Consider the following 21,126-nt stretch of genomic DNA (forward strand, 5'->3'; position numbering starts at 1 on the left):
GAAAGAGAAGATCCAACTGCAAAGGCGTGTTTACCATACATCTCTTCAGTGTCGGGGAAAGTGGCTAGAATTCTGAAGAGATTCAACATACAGGCCATCCACAAGCCACCAAAAAAGATCCGGGACATGCTCGTCAAAGCAAAGGATCCGGTAGGATTGAAGACACCTGGCGTTTACCAAGTGCCATGAGGGTTACATCCCACCTCCGCCTAGGACAGCCCGAAAAGTCAGCCATCGCAGAGCATTGGACGGAATGCAAAAATACTGTTAAGTTTGACGACACCAAGATGCTCTGCCGATCCAATGGCTTTTGGGATCGACTCATCAAAGTGTCTATTGAAATTAGACTGGCCAAGAATACCATCAATAGAGATTCCGGATATGCTTTGAGCAGCACTTGGAAACCTGTGCTCAAGACTATGCAAAATGCTAGGCAAAACCATCATGCCAGCCAAGCAGTCACCTGACCACCAGAGTGACTGTATATAAGCAAGTCAAAATTCTCACTCGACATTCACAGCCCTGAGGACGATGACCGAGTCGGACATCGAAACGTCGGCAGATATGGAGTTCCTGACGTGGTGGCAATCCCGAGAACTCTTCACTAAGACAATTCATCAATCCCTTACATTCAACTTCTTGGGCCTTGGCTTAGGAAAGTACCTCGACTGGAGAACATGTATGGAGCATCTAGCTGTACAGGCAACACTCGCTTTGCTCGTTGGGGGGGCTCTGTCCCCCCGAAAAAGGCCTTTGGCCTTGTTTTGGTCGCTATGGAAGGTCTTATACTTTCTGAATGCCGCATGTTACATACGGATCTTTTACTTTTCAATTGGCTAGATTAGATGTTAGTAATATTTCCACTTTCAAGTAAAATGAGCGTATAGCATATGGGTTACAATATTAAAATAAAATATTAACGAAGAAGAACGATTTTCTGAGGGACTAAAAAATAAAATGGATTTCTATGAGTCTGACAGAGTTTCTAACTTATTCAATTCAAATACAAAATAACGTTGAGAGCATGTTCCCCTGCAACACTCAATTTATACCTACCTATTATCATAACATAACGAATTTACGAAATACAATGAACTACAGTAAACTATATGTATAGGCGTATCAGGCAACGCCGGTAGAATGATTCCAAATTCTTTATTAGGGCCTGCAGTGACAGGCGTGATCTTTTTTGTTTTGAAAGCAAACACTGTCTTGCTCTCCGCTGAAGGAGGTTCACCCGATTGGCCCACGCAAGTAGGAGCGCCAGCCTTGTCCCGCGTCGCGCGAGCACAGGTTCGTGGGCGTGCCGTAGAGCGAGCTTCAAGGGGAGGAAAACTGGATGGGGTGAGAGGGGAAGAAGCGATGAGGGGTTGGGGGGTTGATGCCCCTCCCGTTGAGGATTCTTAACCCCCTCCCCTCCCCCCAGTTATGTTCCTGGGTACGCCCTTGTATAGAAAAAAGATCCTGTTCTAATTTGGTTCATGCAATGCTCCGTTCCGGTCCACAAAACAGACATTAACTCGCACTTGAGATCGTGCGTGTTAATGTACTGTGTAACCAGTTCGTTATGATGACAGTTTTGCCTGCAATCGTCTTCTTTTCACGAGTGGAGTTTGATGCAAGACGGGCGGGCCTGTGTTTGTATGCCGAAGTGGTGGTCGTTGCGGCCAGTTCAATATTTTGGCCAAACATGTGATTGCCTTAAACAGCGACTCGGTGAACACCGGAGGGCAACCAAAAATAATGTTCAAAAGTGTTTTTGAAATGTTAAACGGACGCGAGTTGGATTAGGGCGACGGTGCTGGCCTGGAGCAATGGAAATTCGCCTCCATACTCCTCCTGCCCCCTCCTGTTGCCCTCCCAAACTCACGATCCCTGACCCCTTCTTTCTTTCTTTCCTCTTTCATTCTTCCGCACTCCCCTTTCCCATAAAACGATCCTCATGATATTATCGTCCACCTCATGTCTACTGGGACCTCTCCTTCGCCTCGATCCTTCTGCCCCGTTATCCCACGTCTCTCTTGCTTTTAAGTTTGTCATCCTCTTCCTATCTCTCTTCCCTCTTAAGAATGGGGAGGATTGATGCCCCTCCCACGGCTGCGGCAGCGGGGTGAGGGGAAGAGGTGGAGAGGGGGTGGAGGGGCAGTACCCCTACCGTCGCAGCGGCCAAGGCGGCGGTGGAGTTGCTGGGCTGTGGTGTGAGGTTGATTTTGTCCGATGGAACGCCGCTACTACTGCAAGCCACATGCGAGGCTTTCAAGGTCAACAGCTTAGCTGTGTTTTCATCTACATCTACGTAATACCCCGCAAGCCGCTTAAAAGGCGTGTGGCAGGGGGTGTTAGGACACCAGCCGTTTACAGCTTAAAATAAATAAATAAATGAAGTGCTCTGACGAGGTTGGGACAAGCGTTTATTAAAGTCCTTTATTGTTCGGGGTAAAAACGAATTCCCATATCTATCCGTTCGGCAAAACATCTCTCTTAATTTATCGCTTCTATCGGACCTGGAAATATGGTGTGGCTCTAATATTATGTTCTCTGTGTCGTTCTTAAAGATATCTATTCTCAATTGTTCAAGCAATCTAAGCCTAGCGCGCAGCCTCCAATGGCTCCCAACCTAATTTGCTTAACATCTGGGTAACGCTGTCTGTAAGCCCTTAACAGTTTTTGACAAAACTCGCAGCCTTCCTTTGTATTTCATTCAGTTCGCGGATTAAGTCTTTCTGCACCGGATCCCATACGCTCGCTGCATATTCAAGGTGCGCTCGGACGAGAGTGAAATAGCACCTTTCTTTTACTTTCTCATCCGAAAATTCGCCCATAATACGCTTGACGAATCCTAATTTCTTCAGGGTTATACCGCAAATATTCTTTATATGTGTTCCCCATGTGAGGTTCGAGGTTATCGTAACTCCCAGGTACTTTACTTCGTCTGTTGCCTTTAAGTTAATTTCATCCACTGCATAAACATGATTAGAGTTGGACAAATTTTGCAAGAAATGTACCGCCATGCATTTACTCAGATTAAGTTTGAGTCCCCACTCTTGGCTCCACAAATGAACGTTTTTTTAGTCAGATGATAGAATTTCACGGTCAGAGTGATCAATAATTTTGCGAATGATGACAGGGTCGTCAGCAAATAAACCTATTTTACTGCTAATGCGGGAGCAGAGATCATAAATGTATATAATGAACAACAGGGGGCCGATTACGCTTCCTTGTGGTACATCTGATGTAACTTTGCGGGTGGGAGGGGTTGTCGACCGGTTCTAGGCGAACGGTGGCATGCATAATGTGGAACCCGAGACAATATCACTCACAGTGACTCTCGTCTCATTCTCACTAATTGAAGCACCGGTAATTATATTTTGGGAATGAACTGGGGTCAGCAGAGTACGTACTGTGGATACTAATATGCCGTGATCTCGTCGCAGGCTAGTGCTGTGTGTTGAAGTCTCCTCGGTGTGGTCTGGAAAGTTGAGTTGTCCAATTTTGCGAATCTGTGATCCGTTGCTGGTCTTCTTTGGTGAAGTACAGGTTGATGTTGACATGGTTGGGGTTGTAGGTACAGCAGCAATGGTAGTGGATGAGTTGAAAGTAGGTGTAAGAATTTCGCCGTCACCTAAATCGCCTTCCGCTTCACCGCCGACCAGCCGAGAGCACGCCCAGCTGGCGGCCTCATCGCCGCGAGAAAACAAACCGACTTGACGGCGAACACAAAAACAATGTGCGTAGCAAGGTTTTTGGGTTGACCTCCGCTTCGATTCATCTTCAAGACGACAGTTTCACCGACGTTGCAGCTAACATCTTCAGGTAGGAAGTATCTGATGCAGGTTTTTGCCCGTCTTATATAGGCCTTGGTTTGGGCTTGGTGCATTCTGATTGGTCCGTGGGTTAGAGTCTCTTCCAGGTGTTTGAGAGCAAATAGCTGTCCTCCCTGTTGAAAGTGGATGTTTTTGCGATTTCTATAGCCTCTCGTATGAGTCGGGGGAAAGTAATGTTTTTCTCTAGTGATGATTTTTGCACTTTCGAAGTCCATCAACACAAAAACAATGATTTTTAGCAAACTATGAGGCTCGAAAAGTTGGTTGTTGTTTCTAATGATAAGTATTCACGCTCACGTGGATATATATCGATCGAGTAAGTGCACGAAAATATCACACTAAAAACTCAGAAAATTCGTCATTCATCCAGTGGAAAGCGTCCGAACGCCACAGTGTGTGTGTGTAATATGTAGAGGTCCGTGAATTTCGCGAGACGCGATATCGCGAAATAATGCGAAATAACACGAAATAACGCGAAATCGGTCAATTAAAACGAAATTTCGCGTTATTTGCAATTTAAGGTGGATTAGCGAAAAAATCACATCTAATGAGTCATAATCCATTGTTTAACGCTGCCGACGTTCATTTGCTCTATCTCATTACGATTCCAAGGTCAATTGGCTCGTTTAGTCTCGCGCGTAACGCATCCGCGTAATATCGCGCACTGTAGTGATTTCTCCGCCAGAATGTTCCGTTCAATTTATCACAGCCTCTCTCTTTGATTCCCATGTATCAATCCTGAAATATTTAGAATGAGGCGCTTTCTCACCTGAAGAATTAGATATTGTGAATTAAAAATGTGCGGAAAGAAATTTAACGCGGCCGCGGAAGAGCGGAAATACAAGCTCACGCGCCCGTTACGCTTCAATGCTGAGCAGTAATTCCGGTGACTCACCGCGACGCATTAGACCGCATTAGACAGCGTTATTGGATAACATGTTGCAGGAAAACCTTGAGTGTGGGTCTAATGTAACAATTTCGTTGACTTAAACACGGCCGCTGGCTGGGACCGGGCCGCCGTTCACGGCACGGCCCACAGCGTGGCAGAGAGTCGTCTCGTCTGAAAGCGGCCTGAATTTCAGGGCGTCATAACGTTAACGCCGGGCGGCGAAAAGTCGTCTCGTCAGAAAGCGGCCGCAATGTAGCACTGACTGTATTTCACGCCTTAGGCGGCGTACCGCCGCACAGTGGGCTGAAATCGAAAAATGCTGGACAAAACCTCAAAATCGATTTTTTTGAGTGCGGAAATTGAAACTTTGCAAAAATGTTGTCAATACATAAGTGCAGTTTTTGACGAAAGCCGTTTTTCTTTGGAAATTTTTTTAAACAAATTACTTGGCCTCAAAGTGGAACAAATTTTGCAAAAATTGCCCTCATTGAATTTTTATCAAAATTCAGCATGTTGAAATTAATGCCACACCTTCTGTAGTTATTCAATAGAAACAAAAATTTACAATATTATTATGTGGTTTATTATTGTTAATTCGTGGCAACTTTCATGACTCAGTTGTATTATTTGTGGTGGATACGATACAAAATGGCGGACCCTGTTTTTCGTCAAAATTTTGCGTTCTTGTAGGATTATAAAAAAAAGATCACCGAGTTACCTCGAGATATTTATGTTGAATTAAATAAAACCTTTTAGAAAGTTCATCCAAAAAAATTAACTACGACCATTAGCATCAAGCAAAATAAAAATCGATGTTTTGAACCGCACGCAGTCCGCGTGTATAAGTTGAACCATTTCTTTCATTTAATTTTGTACAGTTAAAATTGTGTTAAAAGTTATGTAAAATGCTTAATAAAAGTATAAGTATACATGAAACATGTAGCATAAAAAAATAATATGCCCATTAAGATGGGAAAATTGTTGCATTAAAATAACACCGCCAAGATTTTCTATAACACCGAAATCATATGGTTTTAAAACGAATTTTAGCAATAAATAAAACCACTTTCACGGACCTCTAGTAATATGTAATATTAAACATAAAAGATGTAGCTAGCAAAGTGGTTACAGCATTGATTTGATTTCTTTACATTTTACAGGAGTGACCATGGATCTATTTTGCACATGCAAAGGGATGTAGCCAATGTCATGTGGAGATTCAATCATCTTGATAAATGCAGTAAAAGGTGAGATTTTCAACCGTAATTGATAAATTATTGAAGTCAGTTTTAGCAATGAAATAATGTAGTGCGGACAGTAATGTCATTTGCCTAACTCCCTTGGAGGCTACAATTCCTTGTGACAGTAGGTCTATGACATGTTGATTTCTGGGCAATTCCATTTGTGATGGAATTACCTTTGGAGTAGACTATGCAATAGAATGTTTCGATAAAATTGTAGAATACAGGAAGATTTGCTAAACTTCTGACTGTACATGATCAAAAACATTTTTTATGGTGATATTCATGAACAAAAACAAAATTAATTAACGAAATACCTTCTAAAAATGTCAAAGTGACGGAATGTGACGGAACTAATGCCAGATCAACTTCCTACGCGGAATGATTTCAAGCATTTTTAAAACTTTGTGAAATTGGGTATAGTTTGAAAACTTAAAACAAGCCTCTGAATAATTTTTCAAACACTGATTTCATTTAGCAGTTTATTTATCAAGATAAAGTATTTCCACCCTAAATTTGAATTTAAGAGAAAAATTTGAATTTTCATGGATATGCCCTTCACCAATGCAGTGAAAATGGAAACAATCATCCAAATTACCCATTCTTATGTACTGATGTTAAGTTTTTATACAAATCATCATAAAAAAGAATACACCCATGTCTCGTATACCGCAAGGGATGCGTTCCTTGGGGTCTTTGCGCTATACGAATTTGCGTTGTACGAGAGCGTTTTAACATTGGGAAGATAGGGATGTGTTCCTGGTAGCATAAGTCTTGGGCATTGAATTTCCTCTAAAACATCTATATTCCCTTAAAAAGCCTTAGAAAACATTATTTATATAAATTTTTATTGTTTAAAACATCTTTAAAGATAGTATGCTTGCATTCAAAGACTTTTATTCACTTTAAAAAAAATTCTTACGAGCTTTTGAAATTCCCTCCTGTCGTGTGGGTAGGCTAACATCTGCTATCTCAGGGGATCGTAATGCGTTGCCGACAGTTGACGATTTTTCAAACTAGTCTAAAAACAACTATTGTGTCACTCAGGCCCTTTTGTCGCTCATCGAAATGACTGGAAAATACTACTTTGAATGCCATTTCATAGCTAGCGGAGTTTATGAATGATAAATCATTTTAATTCGAAGTCCTCCGAGTCATTAGCAGCTACGTGAAACAGCCTTTAAATGCCTTGAAACCTGTCCCAGGTTTTCCTTCCCTGAAAATGAATGAACGAGAATGCATTCTTTTCCAAAACAATATCGTCTAGTCAACAGTAAAAACTGGTTGAGGGGGAAAGGAGCCAATTTCAATCACAGCTTGGAGTTCATCAGAAAATGTTGCGGTGACTACCCTATCAACACTTGCAGATTCACCTGATATCGCCGCTCTGAAAATACCTGCTTGCCGTTTAAATTCTGGAACCAACCGGAGCTTTCACTAAATGTCTCGGAGCGATTACCACTCTCGTCTTTTTGTACTGATTCACTATGAACTTTCCTTATGTGTAGACCGCTTGGTTGAAGTTGGTGCGGCTGAGGTCACTGATGTTTTAACTTCGTCTTTAGTCAGAATAAGGCATCGTGCGTTTAAACTTCCGCGCAATATCGCTTTGACGTTCTCCATTTTCAAAGCAAGTGACCTCTTTCAATTCCTCTTCTAGGTTTATAGTTTTTCTTGATTTTTCTATACCCATTCCTATTTTTGGCATATTCTCTTGGTTTTTACTCTGCATGGCTCTGCCTATATCACCTTCCACTGCTGAACTGTATTCCTGAGACGCAGAAGGCCTACGTCTGCGGGTAGGAACGAAGCCATTGTGTTTGAGACTCTATGGCGGACCCTTTTATGTGTTGATGCTATTCATGTGCAACTCGGCCACCGCTCCATTTCTCCCCCGTGAATACCGATGACCTTGAAGGCTTTAGCGTAGACCTGGAAGTCAATCGCCCGATAACCTATGACGGCAAAAATACGTTTCAAGCCTTATTGCTGAAAAAAACTCATTTCCACTAAACCCACGCTTAATAAACGATCTAAATTATTTATTATCATTCTGTTAAGGAGACGAGATAAATTACTTTGGTAGGCCGGGCTATCTGGATCCAATGACGAGTAATACTTTTGGCCATTGCACAGCAAATGATTTCCGTTTATATATAAAAAAGAAGATATAAGGGAAGCAATAATATTAATATGCATAAAATGATAGAAATTTCGTGTGTACTTAGCGCAAGTTCACGTTTTATCACGAGAGCGTTTGTGATTAGGCTACACTGCGTTGCAATGTTTCCCAGAGGAAAGAATTTGCGCTATATCGAAATTGCGCTATACGAGACATGGGTGTATAGAAATAGAATTAAATTTTGTTGTCCGTGACTGTGAAAGGCAGTCATTCCTATTCCATTGAGATTCCAAATAACTGGGTCACTCACCCATATTCCTAAAAAGTTATGTCCATGGACTGCCATAAAAAGAACTTAATTGTTAAATTCAAGCTTAACTGTTATTATATATATCATTTTACTAGTTTTAGTGAAAAATTATCGCAGGAAAAAATATATTCCCCAAGCTTGATGCAAATATACTATGATTCATCATATCAGCGGACAGTCCCACAGATTTTCGAAGAGGTTTTTTTATTGTATTAACCTTTTCCCCACGGAGGGCGTGTTTTCAAGGCTTGAATTTTCCAATGCTAAAGGATGAAGGCCGTGTTTTTGCGGCTTGAATTTTTCAAAGCAAAGGGCTGAAGAGCGTGTTTTCACGGTTTTGTGGTCAAGCACGCCATTTGGGTCCCAACCGTCATTAGGGTCCCTCGGCGCGAGAGGTCCGACCCTTTCCTATTGTCCGCGTGGGGATTACCTCGGCCCATTCCGGCTCTTAGTGCCCCTCTCAAGGAAGGTGCTCATGGTCAATTATTTCTTTATAGGTTAGAATAACTAAAAACGTAAATGCTGCATTTATTGAAAATCAATGCCATGAATTACATTCTATAGATTCTGCTGATCGGTTCCAAATTTTAAAGGGAAATCTAGCATTCAAATTGACGGAGTTCATCATCACCTAGAACAAATTTTGGAGATTGGATGTGTAATTGTTATTTTTAAAACTTACTAGCAAATTTATAGGAGTGATATTGTAATGATTTACATCTAAAGGTATACTCTGTTAGCCACATTCGAAGTGTATATTTGCGGTGAAATTCGATAAAATATCCGATTTAACTCTTATGATAAAAAGCCCTCGTAATGTAATGAAATATGGTTCTCTCAGTTCTTTGTAGTGAGCCAAAATTACAGCTACTAGTTTTAATAACCTCTTATCAGCCTTTTAATACAAACATATTATAAATGAATTTCGTTATTAAGACTAATTAATGCATATCCTAAAAATTCGTATATTTAATGTACAAATAAGGAATGTTTTACGTATACACATATTGTGAGAAGCATTCCATACCATTGCAGGAAAGAGAACTGCTCTACCCAGGTAATTACTCTCATACCTTGGTTCTATGGTCAGGTTACATTAAGGTAGTCTGTCCTGTGCACCTCACAGGCTTACTTTGGGACACATTAGTGCATTAATGTTTTCTTGGAAAATACTTATTAACCCTCCAACTGGCCCATCCAAGAGTAGATTGGTGCAAGTAGCCTCTTATTGAAATATGTGGAAGAAAATGACATCACTCTTCTCGGAATAACTCATTTTCTTTTCAAAATTTTCTTGGCGTGAATTAAAAAATATATGTAGCCGTTAACTCTCTCTACGCATTCCGTTACCTATACAAGGAGTGGTTTCTGTAGAAACTGCTGTGCGATGCAGCCCATACCATGAATGAAAGAGAACTGCTGTACCCAGGTAATTACTCTCATATCTTGGTTCTCTGGTCTGCTCTGTGCACCTCACGGGCTTACTTCAGGACACATTAGTGCATTAATGTTTTCTTGGAATATGAATTTGTATTCATGTAAGTTTAATTGCTTTATAAATGTAATTTAGCCATTTCAAACAACAAATTTGTAAGATTCAAGTAGTTTTATGAGAATTGTTTTGGTAAAATATTCTTCTAAAAAATTCTAAATGTATCAGTCTCATGTTTTCAGAGAACTGGAGAGCAGACGCGAATGAGGAGTGTGTGGATTTGGGCATCATGGATCTAAAATATGTTAATATCATAAATCGTAAATACCTAGAAGTATGCTACGAAAATTGATAAGATTTTATTCCCTTTAAAGTATTTGTTTAAAGTATTATATAATGCCCTTTTTCTGAAAACCCTAAAAATAACCGTAGCACTTCGTTCAAAAGTTCTATAGGCATTGCAAAATGAAAATATGCATTGATGAACTGACATTTACTGCAATAGTAACAATTAAAAAAAATAAAAATCACACTGTAACAATAAACTGACCGCAAAACTACGCCGTGATGGGCTGCCTTCGGGAAAAGGGATGAGGATTATATTTGCCCAGTTGCCGAGGAAAGGGTCCGGCACCCTGCTAGGAAAGGTCATTGAGTGGAGGAAGTGATTTCCTGGACGATTCCTAGCCGAGAAACAACTCCGTGCAGGGCGAAAAAGAGATTTTAACACTTAATATTTGGAAGGAAATATCTTAGCTTTTCTACAAAAACACACACTTTATTGCCGACTAGTTTCGGTTACACTGTACCATTTTCAAGACTAGTCACTAGTCTTGAAAATGGTACAGTGTAACCGAAACTAGTCGGCAATAAAGTGTGTGTTTTTGTAGAAAAGCTAAGATATTTCCTTCCAAATATTAAATATGGAATTCTACAAAGTAAAGGCCTCAACTATTCAGATTTAAAAGCCCTCGTACAGCCAAACACAACTTCCTGTGGAGGAGCCCGGCGCAAAAGGGTTGAATACCTAAACTAAAAAATGTATTATGAAATCTATCTTTGAACAAATTAAAACAATATGAACATTCCAAAATAGTCTTTTTGGGCTGCTGTCATTTCATAATATTTATTATGAAATAAAAAAACATTTGCCCTCTTCAAAGAGGCAATGTCCTAAACTAAAAAATTTATAATGAAATCTATCTTTGAACAAATTAAAACAATATGAACAATCCAAAATAGTCTTTTTGGGCTGCTGTCATTTCATAATATTTATTATGAAATAAAAAAACATTTGCCCTCTTCAAAGAGGCAATGTCCTAAACTAAAAAATTTATAATGAAATCTATCTTTGAACAAATTAAAACAATATGAACAATCCAAAATAGTCTTTTTGGGCTGCTGTCATTTCATAATATTTATTATGAAATAAAAAAACATTTGCCCTCTTCAAAGAGGCAATGTCCTTGGACACGCAGGAAAAAGGGGAATTATCCATAGGAGATTGTGGCAGCCCTGACATAACCATTATGTAGAGAAGGAGATTGCCAGCTATGTTAGGTTATTTGAAATTATACTTGGTTTAGTGAATGTTCTAACAATGGAAGAAAAATTTTAGTTCAAGCTTTTTTCAAGAGCCAAGATCACCAGTCATGTCCGTGGACAAGTAAAAATTACTAAAAGTAAAGGCTTTCTTGGATTACAATTGAGATGTCTTTTACAGCCATAAGATTCAAGTTCACTTTGGTAAGGACAGTGTCCTAATTTATTGTTAGTCGCAACTATAACTTAATTAATAATCCTCAGTGAGTGGATCGATAGGTGTCGGTGCACTTGGGTTTGAATTCCATTCAGAATAGGGTAGTTTCCTTCATCAAAGAAAACGAAAGGCATTGATTGCGATTCGTTACCCACCATTAGTGTATTCATAATATACAAATTATTTCGTTTTAGAAATACCGGTTTTGACGAATGGCAATGGTCCATTTTTATCCTCATTTGAAAAGGGCCAGATTGGCGCCCATGCGATGCCACTCCACGTGACGTCACAGGGACCTAGTTTCTATACGAGAAGATAGGAGTTATACATCGTCTGAGGTTACCAATGCATGCATGAGGTGCAGAGCTCAGGGAAACATGTCTTACTAATCACCCATTAAAACTGGCTAAGGTTGGAAAGTTTTCCTCGTTTGATAAGGTATTAATAATCCTTATTTAAGTCAAGCGCTACCAGCCAGCAGGGTACTCAGCTACCCGCTAGCAGCCTGCGTCGTATCAGCGCTAAGCCTCGCTTCAAGGTCACTTCACAGGGTGGCAGCGGGAGCCAGACGGACAACTCTTTCCCGGCATTCATACTGATGCGTCGCGTTTTCGCGGGCTTGAAATTTTTCACTTTTCATTTAATCGCGAAAAATAAATATCTTCAATTAAAAATCTAAAAGTGTGAAATACGTACTCCAGGAGTAATAATATTTCGATTTAGGCAATAAAAAAATAATAGGAAACCACCCTATTGTATCATAAACAGGTATTACTTTGGTTACCGTACACTATACCACTGCATTTTTAAGCTATGTTTAGTGTTTAAGTAAAGCCTTTCATGGATTACATTTGAGATGTCTTTTACAGCCGTAAGTTTGAAATTCGTTGCCGCAGAACAGCAACAAAATATGGGTTTTGCACCCCGACAGTGGATTAGTAAGAACGACCCTTGCTACAGTGTGGGCTTGTCACGTCAACATCTTGTTCGGTAAAACCCATCCCAATGTTCGCTCTTAGAAAATGGCTTGGTGGTGTAACTGGTTAGCACGCCTGACTGTTAACCAAATATTTTTTCACGTTGAACTTCATCTGTTGGAGTACATATGTAACTTGGCACATGTGTGCATGACTGCGTAAAAAGTCACTTGTTCCTTCAGTGCTTTAAGATATTATATGATTTGGAAAAGAGAGCCATGGTGCTGTATCACTGGAAATACTAATACACCTGGCCTGCAATCGGGAGATCCGGGTTCAAATCCCGGCTAAGTCAAATATTTTTTCATATCGAACTTCATCTGTTGGTGTATTTTAACTTTGCACCCGTGGGCGTGACTGCGTACAAAGTCACTTGTTCCCTCAGTGGTTTATAAGATTCAAGTTCACTGTAATAAGGACGGTGTCCTAACTTATTGTTAGTCCCAACTATAACTCAACTTATAATCTTCAGTGCGAGGATCGAGAGGCGTCTGTGCATTTGGGTTTGAATGCCCTATAGAATTGCAGCGTAAACGCGTGTTACCGTGGTTACCATACACTTTGCCACTGTGAATTTCAAATTATGTTTGATGTTTTGACACTAGAAGACGGGTGCGTTTCCGTGCATGAATTAAGAAAGGACGTGACAATACTTCTTGGTTCTCAGTGAGGGAGTTGACATAGTGGTAAAGCAGTGGAATATTACCTGCTGCAGTTTTACGAATGTGGTGATTTGAACCTGTCCTGTTCCGTACACAAGAATTATTAATTTTCTTTCCAGAAGTACAATATTCTTTTGGTGATAAAATGGCACGCTGCTACCATCTGTTGGTGGTATTCCAATCAAAAATACGGTTATTGTAGAGGTACTATTATCATGAACTAGTGGATTTTGTGTATCGATTCAATGATAACTTGTTTTCGTAAAAAAAGTGCAGGAGTAAACATTCAATAACGCTTCTGTTTTTTTTTTACCCTTACTGTATACTCGCTGTGTTTTTTCAGTATATTTTAGTCGAATCAAATTTTCAACCAAGTTTGTTGAACTTTTCAATTATGACAGCCCGGATCCGTGACTGACCTCTTCTTCCGACCTCACTATAATTTGATGTCCCCCTATCCCATTTCCCCTATCAGTACTCCACTTTACTCCCCTCGAGTCCGGTTTCCGGTAGGTCGTGGCCGGCTGTGCACTTCGTACGATCGGATTCCGAGTGGCTAATGTTCACTCTGTGCAGTTTACGGCAAAGTCGAGTGCAGTTGAGAATCAAAATCTGGGAAAAATATAGAATACATCAGATCGCAGTGTAATTGAGATTCCCTAATTGTTATGCATCTAAATATAAACGCTAACGGCATTTATGTGTGTTAGAATAAAACGCTCAGCCACTTATGGGAGTTGGTCCCAAAATGCAGTTAAATATCTTAATGAAGGTGAAGTAAATTCTTCACTTGCATTTTTGTTGATAGGACTGACCGCAAAAGATGCAAAATCTGTCAATATTCTGAGGGATAGTTTTAATTTGCTCATACTAGTTGTTGCTACAGGTTTAGGCGTAAAAATAAAAGTATTCAAAATCTTCTGGCGTGTGGATTTTCCATCTGGGGTGATTGTTCTTCGTAGCAGAAAAAACTGTAATAAAATTAATTTTTGTACAAATTAAACAATAGTGTTAATTTGGGTAAATGGGTATACTTTTGTGTGTTCGAGCACTTGTGGTGAGTTAACGATTCATCAAGAGAGTTATGTGCTTTGGTAAGCTGCTTTGGGAATATTTCCCGGAGGCAAACGATAATTCTAATTGCAGTAAAGTTAGAGTACTTTTCTATGTACTTTCAGATTTTATTACCTCCTCATTGAGCTGGTGGAGCTGAACATTGTCCTCCTGTCATCCTTGATCGAGCAGATGGTCGTCCTGTGGCCCAGTCTGGAGTACTACGCTCAGGGAAGGGGCTCAAACCCAGTCCTCCTGAGTGGAGGGAACAGCGACTTTGGAATCCAGACATTGACCAACGTCTGTAAATCCCCACGTTGTGCCATGTGGAAACTTAGAGATCTCGAGGTATGAGATAAAAGTTGAAAGAATTCTTAACCAGTGAGGAAGTCATGTACAGTGTGTCCTCGTTTAACGTCGTCCCGTTTAACGTTGTTTCACGATAACGTTGTCCAAAAATTGAAACCCTTGATCATTTAACGTCGTTATTGCTTCGCGATAACGTTGTTCAAATTATGCGCGGCGAAAAAAAAATGAATGGCGAATAGGACGCAAGCGCATCTGATGTATAGTAAATATTACTATATTAATGCGATTGGTAATTTTCGCTCGACAGAAAAGGTTGGTGTGGGTAGCGTATGTTAAATATGCGTCTGAGCGAATAATTATCGCCTCATTTACCCATTATCTGTTTATTTTTCGGATGCCAACTGAAAAAAATGTCCACGAAGAAGAGTGGCTATCCTGGCGGTTCTTCAGACGTGAAGAAAAAACGGCGATATTAGAACAAAAACTTGGTATTATTAAAAGAATTGAAGAAGGTGCAACTGCTGGAGAGATCGGTCGAGTTTTAGGTTTGGTGGTCGAGTTTTTGCAATTAAAATTTCTTTGTTACTGAAAATATCGATGTTTCGCCATTAAAATACTTTCTTTTTAGTTTTTATATTTCATTTAATAATGCCTTCTTCCCAACCTTTTCGTTATGAAAATTCGTTTCGTTTCGAATGAATCGTTATCATGCTGAAGTGAATAATCGGTAATTAATGTTTCTCGCGATTTCCGCCGGGTTAAAGAATTCATATCATCACGAAAATTGACTCGCCCTTCATCCTCGTGCTTCCGAGTGTCAGATTCAGATTTTTTTTCGTTTTGGCCTGATTCAGGTGTCTCCCGATTGGTCACAAAGTCTGCTTAAAGTTACGGCTCCGATAATTGGCCTCCTTGGATTCTCGCCCGGGAAATTCAGGATTCTTCACGAAGAAATGAATTGTTAGGAACGTGGCTAGGAACCAATTTAAATTTTTTACATTGTTTCTTATGGGAAACACTGCATCGTTTAACGTTGTTTCGCTTAACGTCGACTTTTTCAGGAACGAATCAACAACGTTAAACGAGGACTCACTGTAAATGCCTTGAAAATTTGTTTCTGATTGTGTAAAATATACAAAGGTGCATCGAAGGGTTGAGTAAAGAAGCCTACGCCACGTATTTTTCAAGAAAGTTCATTGGCTGTCTGTGACTACTCACTGGGGAATTTTTCGTTTCTTTTGAGAAATATATACATGTTCCTTCCAATGGATTGAAATTCAAATAAACAGCAAAAAAGCATTGGCTTCAAGCAGATTATGAAATCTTCTGTGGAGGCGGAGGCTCAATCATTGTAAGAGGCAAATCACCTTTGATGTGGCAGAATGCAAAGTTGGCGAATTTCCACCCGTGCATGTCACCGCATGCAAAATCACTTGTGACGTGCAGTCGTTTTTCAAATCCTTTTCAGATTCTAGGGGATCCTTCAGAAAACCCTTTTGAGATACCATTTCTGTCAAGACGACCTTTTTATTGAAATTCAAAAAAACAAAAGTGTGTCTAAAGTTCATTCAGCAACTTTCTGAAACTTATTGAAATCAACTAATTTTTAAAAGAGTATTACTGCTTCACTATACTCTCAGTTTACCTCAGATGAAATTGTTTTCTTGTCCCTTCAGTGGCTACATTTGGCACTCAGCGAGATGCTGTCTGAGCAGCAGGAATGGGCTTACATTATCAGCAGACGACTGAGATCCCGTAATGGAGGTGAATACATGAAAAATATAACTCATTCCGCTTTCTTTACAGCTCATCAATCTTGGGCCGTATTCTGTATTTCGTTGGTACCGCACCGATCAGTTTCCCTTTCAAGCCCACCGACAGCACATCATTCCGTACCGACTACGACTTCCGTACCGACGACGGCACTTTCAGCGATTCTGTAAGGTTGTCGGTTTCAAACCAGTCGGTACGGTTCCCCCTTTTTCCCAAACAGGGAAAATCCAAATATATCCTAAGTTAGAAGTCATCTAACGTGTCTCCACCAATGAAAGAAGGGTAAAAACAAGTGAAGACTGATTGGCACAGTTTGTTGTCGTCATTCTCAATCTTTTTATTTGTGGAAATTACGACTTATTGTTAGATTAAGAAAATTGATATTGGATAAGTTGTTAACAATGCTTATATAATGTGTGTTGGTAATGCTGTACCTACAGAATCGAAGGAAACAATATTACAACATCACAATAAAGTTTGTATGTGATGGAGATTGTTGTTGCTGGAATGAATGAATGAAAACTATCCTTGAGATCGTACTTTCTTTTAAATATTTGTTCCGTATATTGCTATTTATTCATGATTTGGTGATATAGTTGTCATTTAGTAAGTTCGGTCTAAATGTTATCAACGGAAGGTACTGTGGCACTGTGGCAGACGAAAATAGCATACCATGGAAAGTGAACATATTGTTCAAAAGCAAATGTAAATGCCATATTAGAGGAGCAAGTTATGAAATTGTTATAAAAATATGGAGCTGGGTGTAATTAAAAGAAGTGTAAAGACGAGGAAGTAAAGAAATCGTGATTGGGTGAAATACATGTGTTTAAGTTGCGCATTCCAAGTGAGAGAATATGATAATATTGCGGCAAACCTCATACTTATTAACAAATATCTTTCATCGTCAAGGTAATCAATGGCTGACGATAAAATGAAATTTAGTTACCTGCTACAAATGAAAGCAACTGATACCGTAGTGGAAAACTTCATACTTAAATAAAAAGGTCTTATTTCTATGAGGAGATAAACGCCAAATGATGATTGAGTGAAATAATAGTTGCCTATTCAGAGTGAGATAAAGTGATAACATTGCGGCAAAACTCATATTTAATCAAAAATAAATTTTTTATGTCAAAGGAGCAAATAAATGATGATAGAGGAAATAAAAGCCTATTACAATCGAGTGAAAGTGGTAACATAAACGAGAGAAAGTCATTATATGTTAGCAAACTTCATGTTTATTAACCAATATCTTATATTTCTGTCAAGGTATTCAATATAGATGATGACACAGTGAATTATAGAGGCGTATTCGAAGGGGCAGAAAAAGATAACATTGCAGCAAACCTCATTATTTACTCGGTGATGAGGTAAAAACAAAATAAAACGTACAATGCTCACCGGGGAGTTCATGAAACCCACTAGTCGGTGGTTGTACCAACTCCTTTTTGCTGTCGGTACAGCTACCGACGATCTCTCGTCCTCACGTCGGTGCCGCACCGATCGGGTTCTTACGGAATCGCACCACTTCTTGCCGGGAGTTGGTGTGACGTCCAACCCGACAAATCGGTGCCGCACCGATCGGTTTGGAGTTACAGAATACGGCCCCTTATCGGACCAACCTAAACTCTGGCCGAGCTCAAAAGTGGCAGTAATCAAGTTGATTTATGAACAAGGTTACATGACGCTCTAGGACAGCAATTCTGTGTAACAATTTTCTGGCTGTCACTAACTAAAGAGGCATCTAATGGTCATCGCCGCATCAGTGACATAAGTACTATGGGTACTTATGGAAATTTGATGCTCATTTCTTTAAACGTATCATACAAACATCATGCTGCAATGTTCCAATCATATAGCAGTCATGGCTGAGAAAGATGGAGAAACTTCCTTGGGTGTTCTTTTAAAGTAACATTCAGGTCTCATGCCAACCTTCCATTTTCAATTTTATCGCAATAGGGTGGTTTCCTTTTGTTTTTTTGTTGACTAAATCGAAAGATTACGTTTTTCCTGGAGTACGTATTTCACGCTTTTAGATTTTTAAATGACAATATCTATTTTTCGCGATTAAATGAAAAGTGAAAAATGTCAAGCGCGCGAAAACGCGACGGCTAAGTATGAATGTCGGGAAATCTCTCCGTGCGACGTATTTCTGGTCCCCCTCCCGTCTTGTGAGGTGACCTTGATCGAGGCTCTGAGCGCTGATAGGATGCAGGATGCTAGAGGTTAGCTGAGTGCCTTGCTGGGTGGTAGCGCTTGGCTTAAAAAAGGTTTATTGATACCTTATCAAATGAAGAAAACTTTCCGACCTTAGCCAGTTTTAATATGTGATTATTAAGACATGTTTCTCTGAGCTCTGTGCCTCATGCATCCATTGGTAACCTCAGACGATGTATAACTCTTATCCTCTCGTGTAGAAACTATGTCCCTGTGACGTCACGATGGAGTGGCATCGCATGGGCGCCAATCTGACCTTTTTCAAAGGAGGTTAAATTTGACCCTTGCCATTCGTCTAAACCGGTATTTCTAGAACCAAATAATTTGTATATTATGAATAAACCAATGGTGGGTGACAAATTCACAATCAAAGCCTTGGAAGCTTGAGACGTCAACGACTCCTACGGAGATAACGCGTTCCAAAGGCTGGCTACCCTTCTCCTTATCCCACCCCTGTTTTTGTGCTTAAAGTGCAACAGAGAAGATACCAAAATTATGCAGAACAGAACTTTATATTCCGCACTTTGCTTATCGTTGGTCACTCGGATACCCAAGTAGCCAATAGAACTCCTTTACCTTCATTAATTTGTGAATTCCAAGTTAAGTTTGGTCTTTGCCCCCTTTTTTCTCTTCTACTGCAAACACATAATTTCGTTTTCTTTGCGATGATTTCCATCTTAAATCTAGTAATTAATTGCTTTGATGCTTGAGCCCGTTATATTGACACTTCCCAAACTATTGACCAATCCATTGGTCATTGAATTGTGGTTCAACTAATGCACACAAATTTCTAGTCCAATATCCTTTTCACAATATTGCATAAAATTTCTCACTTTAGAATGTTGAACAGGTTCTATTTTCTCGCAGCCAATCTCCAATCAAAAGTCAGTAATGTGAATCAAAACAAATAGCTCTTCGCAAAATATCAGGTCTGGCTGTAAAACATTGATTTCGTTCTGAAAATTTGCTATAAGTTTCTAAAATATGTACAAAAGAAGAAGTTTCATTGCTGATTAAAGCATTAAAATTACACGGATGCTTATGAAACGTGAAGTCATCGAAATACAATGGTGCTCTCTAGCGGGAAATTAGAACAATATTTCGGCCAATATTGTTGTAAACATTGATACGTGTGATACGGCATGTAACGCCCAATATTTAAATCAATAATGCACGACGATTTGTTGGCCAGTAAATTGGAAAGTGTCGTACGGGCTTTAAGGTGTAATGGACAAGATATTAAAATGGTACAGAACAGAGCAGATAACAGGCACTTATGAGAAGGGTTAATTTTTTTATCATTTAAAAGAAAAGAACCACGTCTCTATGAAATGGCTGGCAGATAGGATTTCAGAGTGGCATCAAATCAATCGCTTGACTGTTGACTTAAAATGATGGTGACATTTACCCATAAACTTGTGAGTACATTACCCTAGACACAAGAATAACTCTGTGAAAATATTATATCCTGTTTCTTGAAATCTTTTCAAAAACGGCAAAAAAAGTGCTGAAAAAATTATATAAAAATGTTTTGAATAAACACTGAACAAGTACTCTTCACCCGGCATCTATAACGTTTTCATGCAGTCTCAAAAATGTTTTCTTCGGTCCCAAAAACAGTTGTTTATGCTCCAGAAAACGTCATTATGTTCTAATACTGTTTTCACATGCCGCATTTACTGCACATAAAGAAATGCAAATGTTAGCGAAAGGAAGAGGTACGTTTAATCAAAATTAAAGATGTAGACCTCATGAAAATGTGAGAACCGAGATTTCCGCCCTGTGCGATGAAGTAAGCCTTTTTCGGATACCACCGCGTAGGTTTGTTGTGGCGAAGACGACACTTTCGCCGGCACTACTTCCAGCCTCTTCAGGTCAAAGAATAAATTATGCCGCAGCAAATCTTGGACCTGGAGACCCTAGCAGCAGTGCAAGCGAAGCTGTCGGCTTAGTCTCAACAAACCAACGTTGTAGTAACAGCAAATTTAAAATCTCTTGAAAATGCTTTCACAGGGTATACAGTACACTTTTTTCAATAACCAATTTATGTTTCTCAACCCGATACTTACTCTGGTATAACAAAATTTATTTCAGAAAATAGGGTGGGTTCCTTCATCAAAGAAAACGAATGGCATTGATTGCGATTCATTACCCACCATTAGTGCATTCATAATACACAAATTATTTGGTTTTTGACGTACCAATTTAGATGAATGGCAAGGGTCAAATTTTATCCTCATTTGAAAAAGGCCAGATTGGCGCCCATGCGATTCCACTCCACATGACGTCACAGGGACCTAGTTTCTACACGAGAGGATAGGAGTTATACATCGTCTGGGGTTACCAATGGATGCATGAGGCACAGAGCTCAGAGAAACATGACTTAATAATCACTTATTAAAACTGGCTAAGGTCGGAAAGTTTTCTTCGTTTGATAATGTATTAATAAAACTTTTTTAAGCCAAGCGCTACCAGCCAGCAAGGTACTCTGCCACCTGCTAGCATCCTGCGTCCTATCAACGCTCAAGAGCCTCGCCCAAGGTCACCTCACAAGGCGG

At 39.7% G+C, this 21,126-nt stretch overlaps 1 protein-coding gene and 1 non-coding gene across 2 annotated transcripts in view; both read left to right on the plus strand.

Moving 5' to 3' along the window:
• The window catches only part of LOC124170029, a 513,527-nt gene that overhangs the window by 427,776 nt on the left and 64,625 nt on the right, over positions 1 to 21,126 (plus strand). The window contains exons 9-11 of the mRNA XM_046548714.1: positions 5,874 to 5,960; positions 14,395 to 14,617; positions 16,255 to 16,342. Coding sequence (XP_046404670.1) covers positions 5,874 to 5,960; positions 14,395 to 14,617; positions 16,255 to 16,342 — 398 coding nt within the window. The remainder of the gene's footprint in view (positions 1 to 5,873; positions 5,961 to 14,394; positions 14,618 to 16,254; positions 16,343 to 21,126) is intronic.
• Trnan-guu lies at positions 12,602 to 12,849 on the plus strand. Its single transcript has 2 exons — positions 12,602 to 12,639; positions 12,815 to 12,849. It is a non-coding gene; the product is annotated as a tRNA-Asn (tRNA).

The sequence above is a fragment of the Ischnura elegans genome, chromosome 13, assembly GCF_921293095.1.
Source record: "Ischnura elegans chromosome 13, ioIscEleg1.1, whole genome shotgun sequence".
NCBI lineage: Eukaryota > Metazoa > Arthropoda > Insecta > Odonata > Coenagrionidae > Ischnura > Ischnura elegans.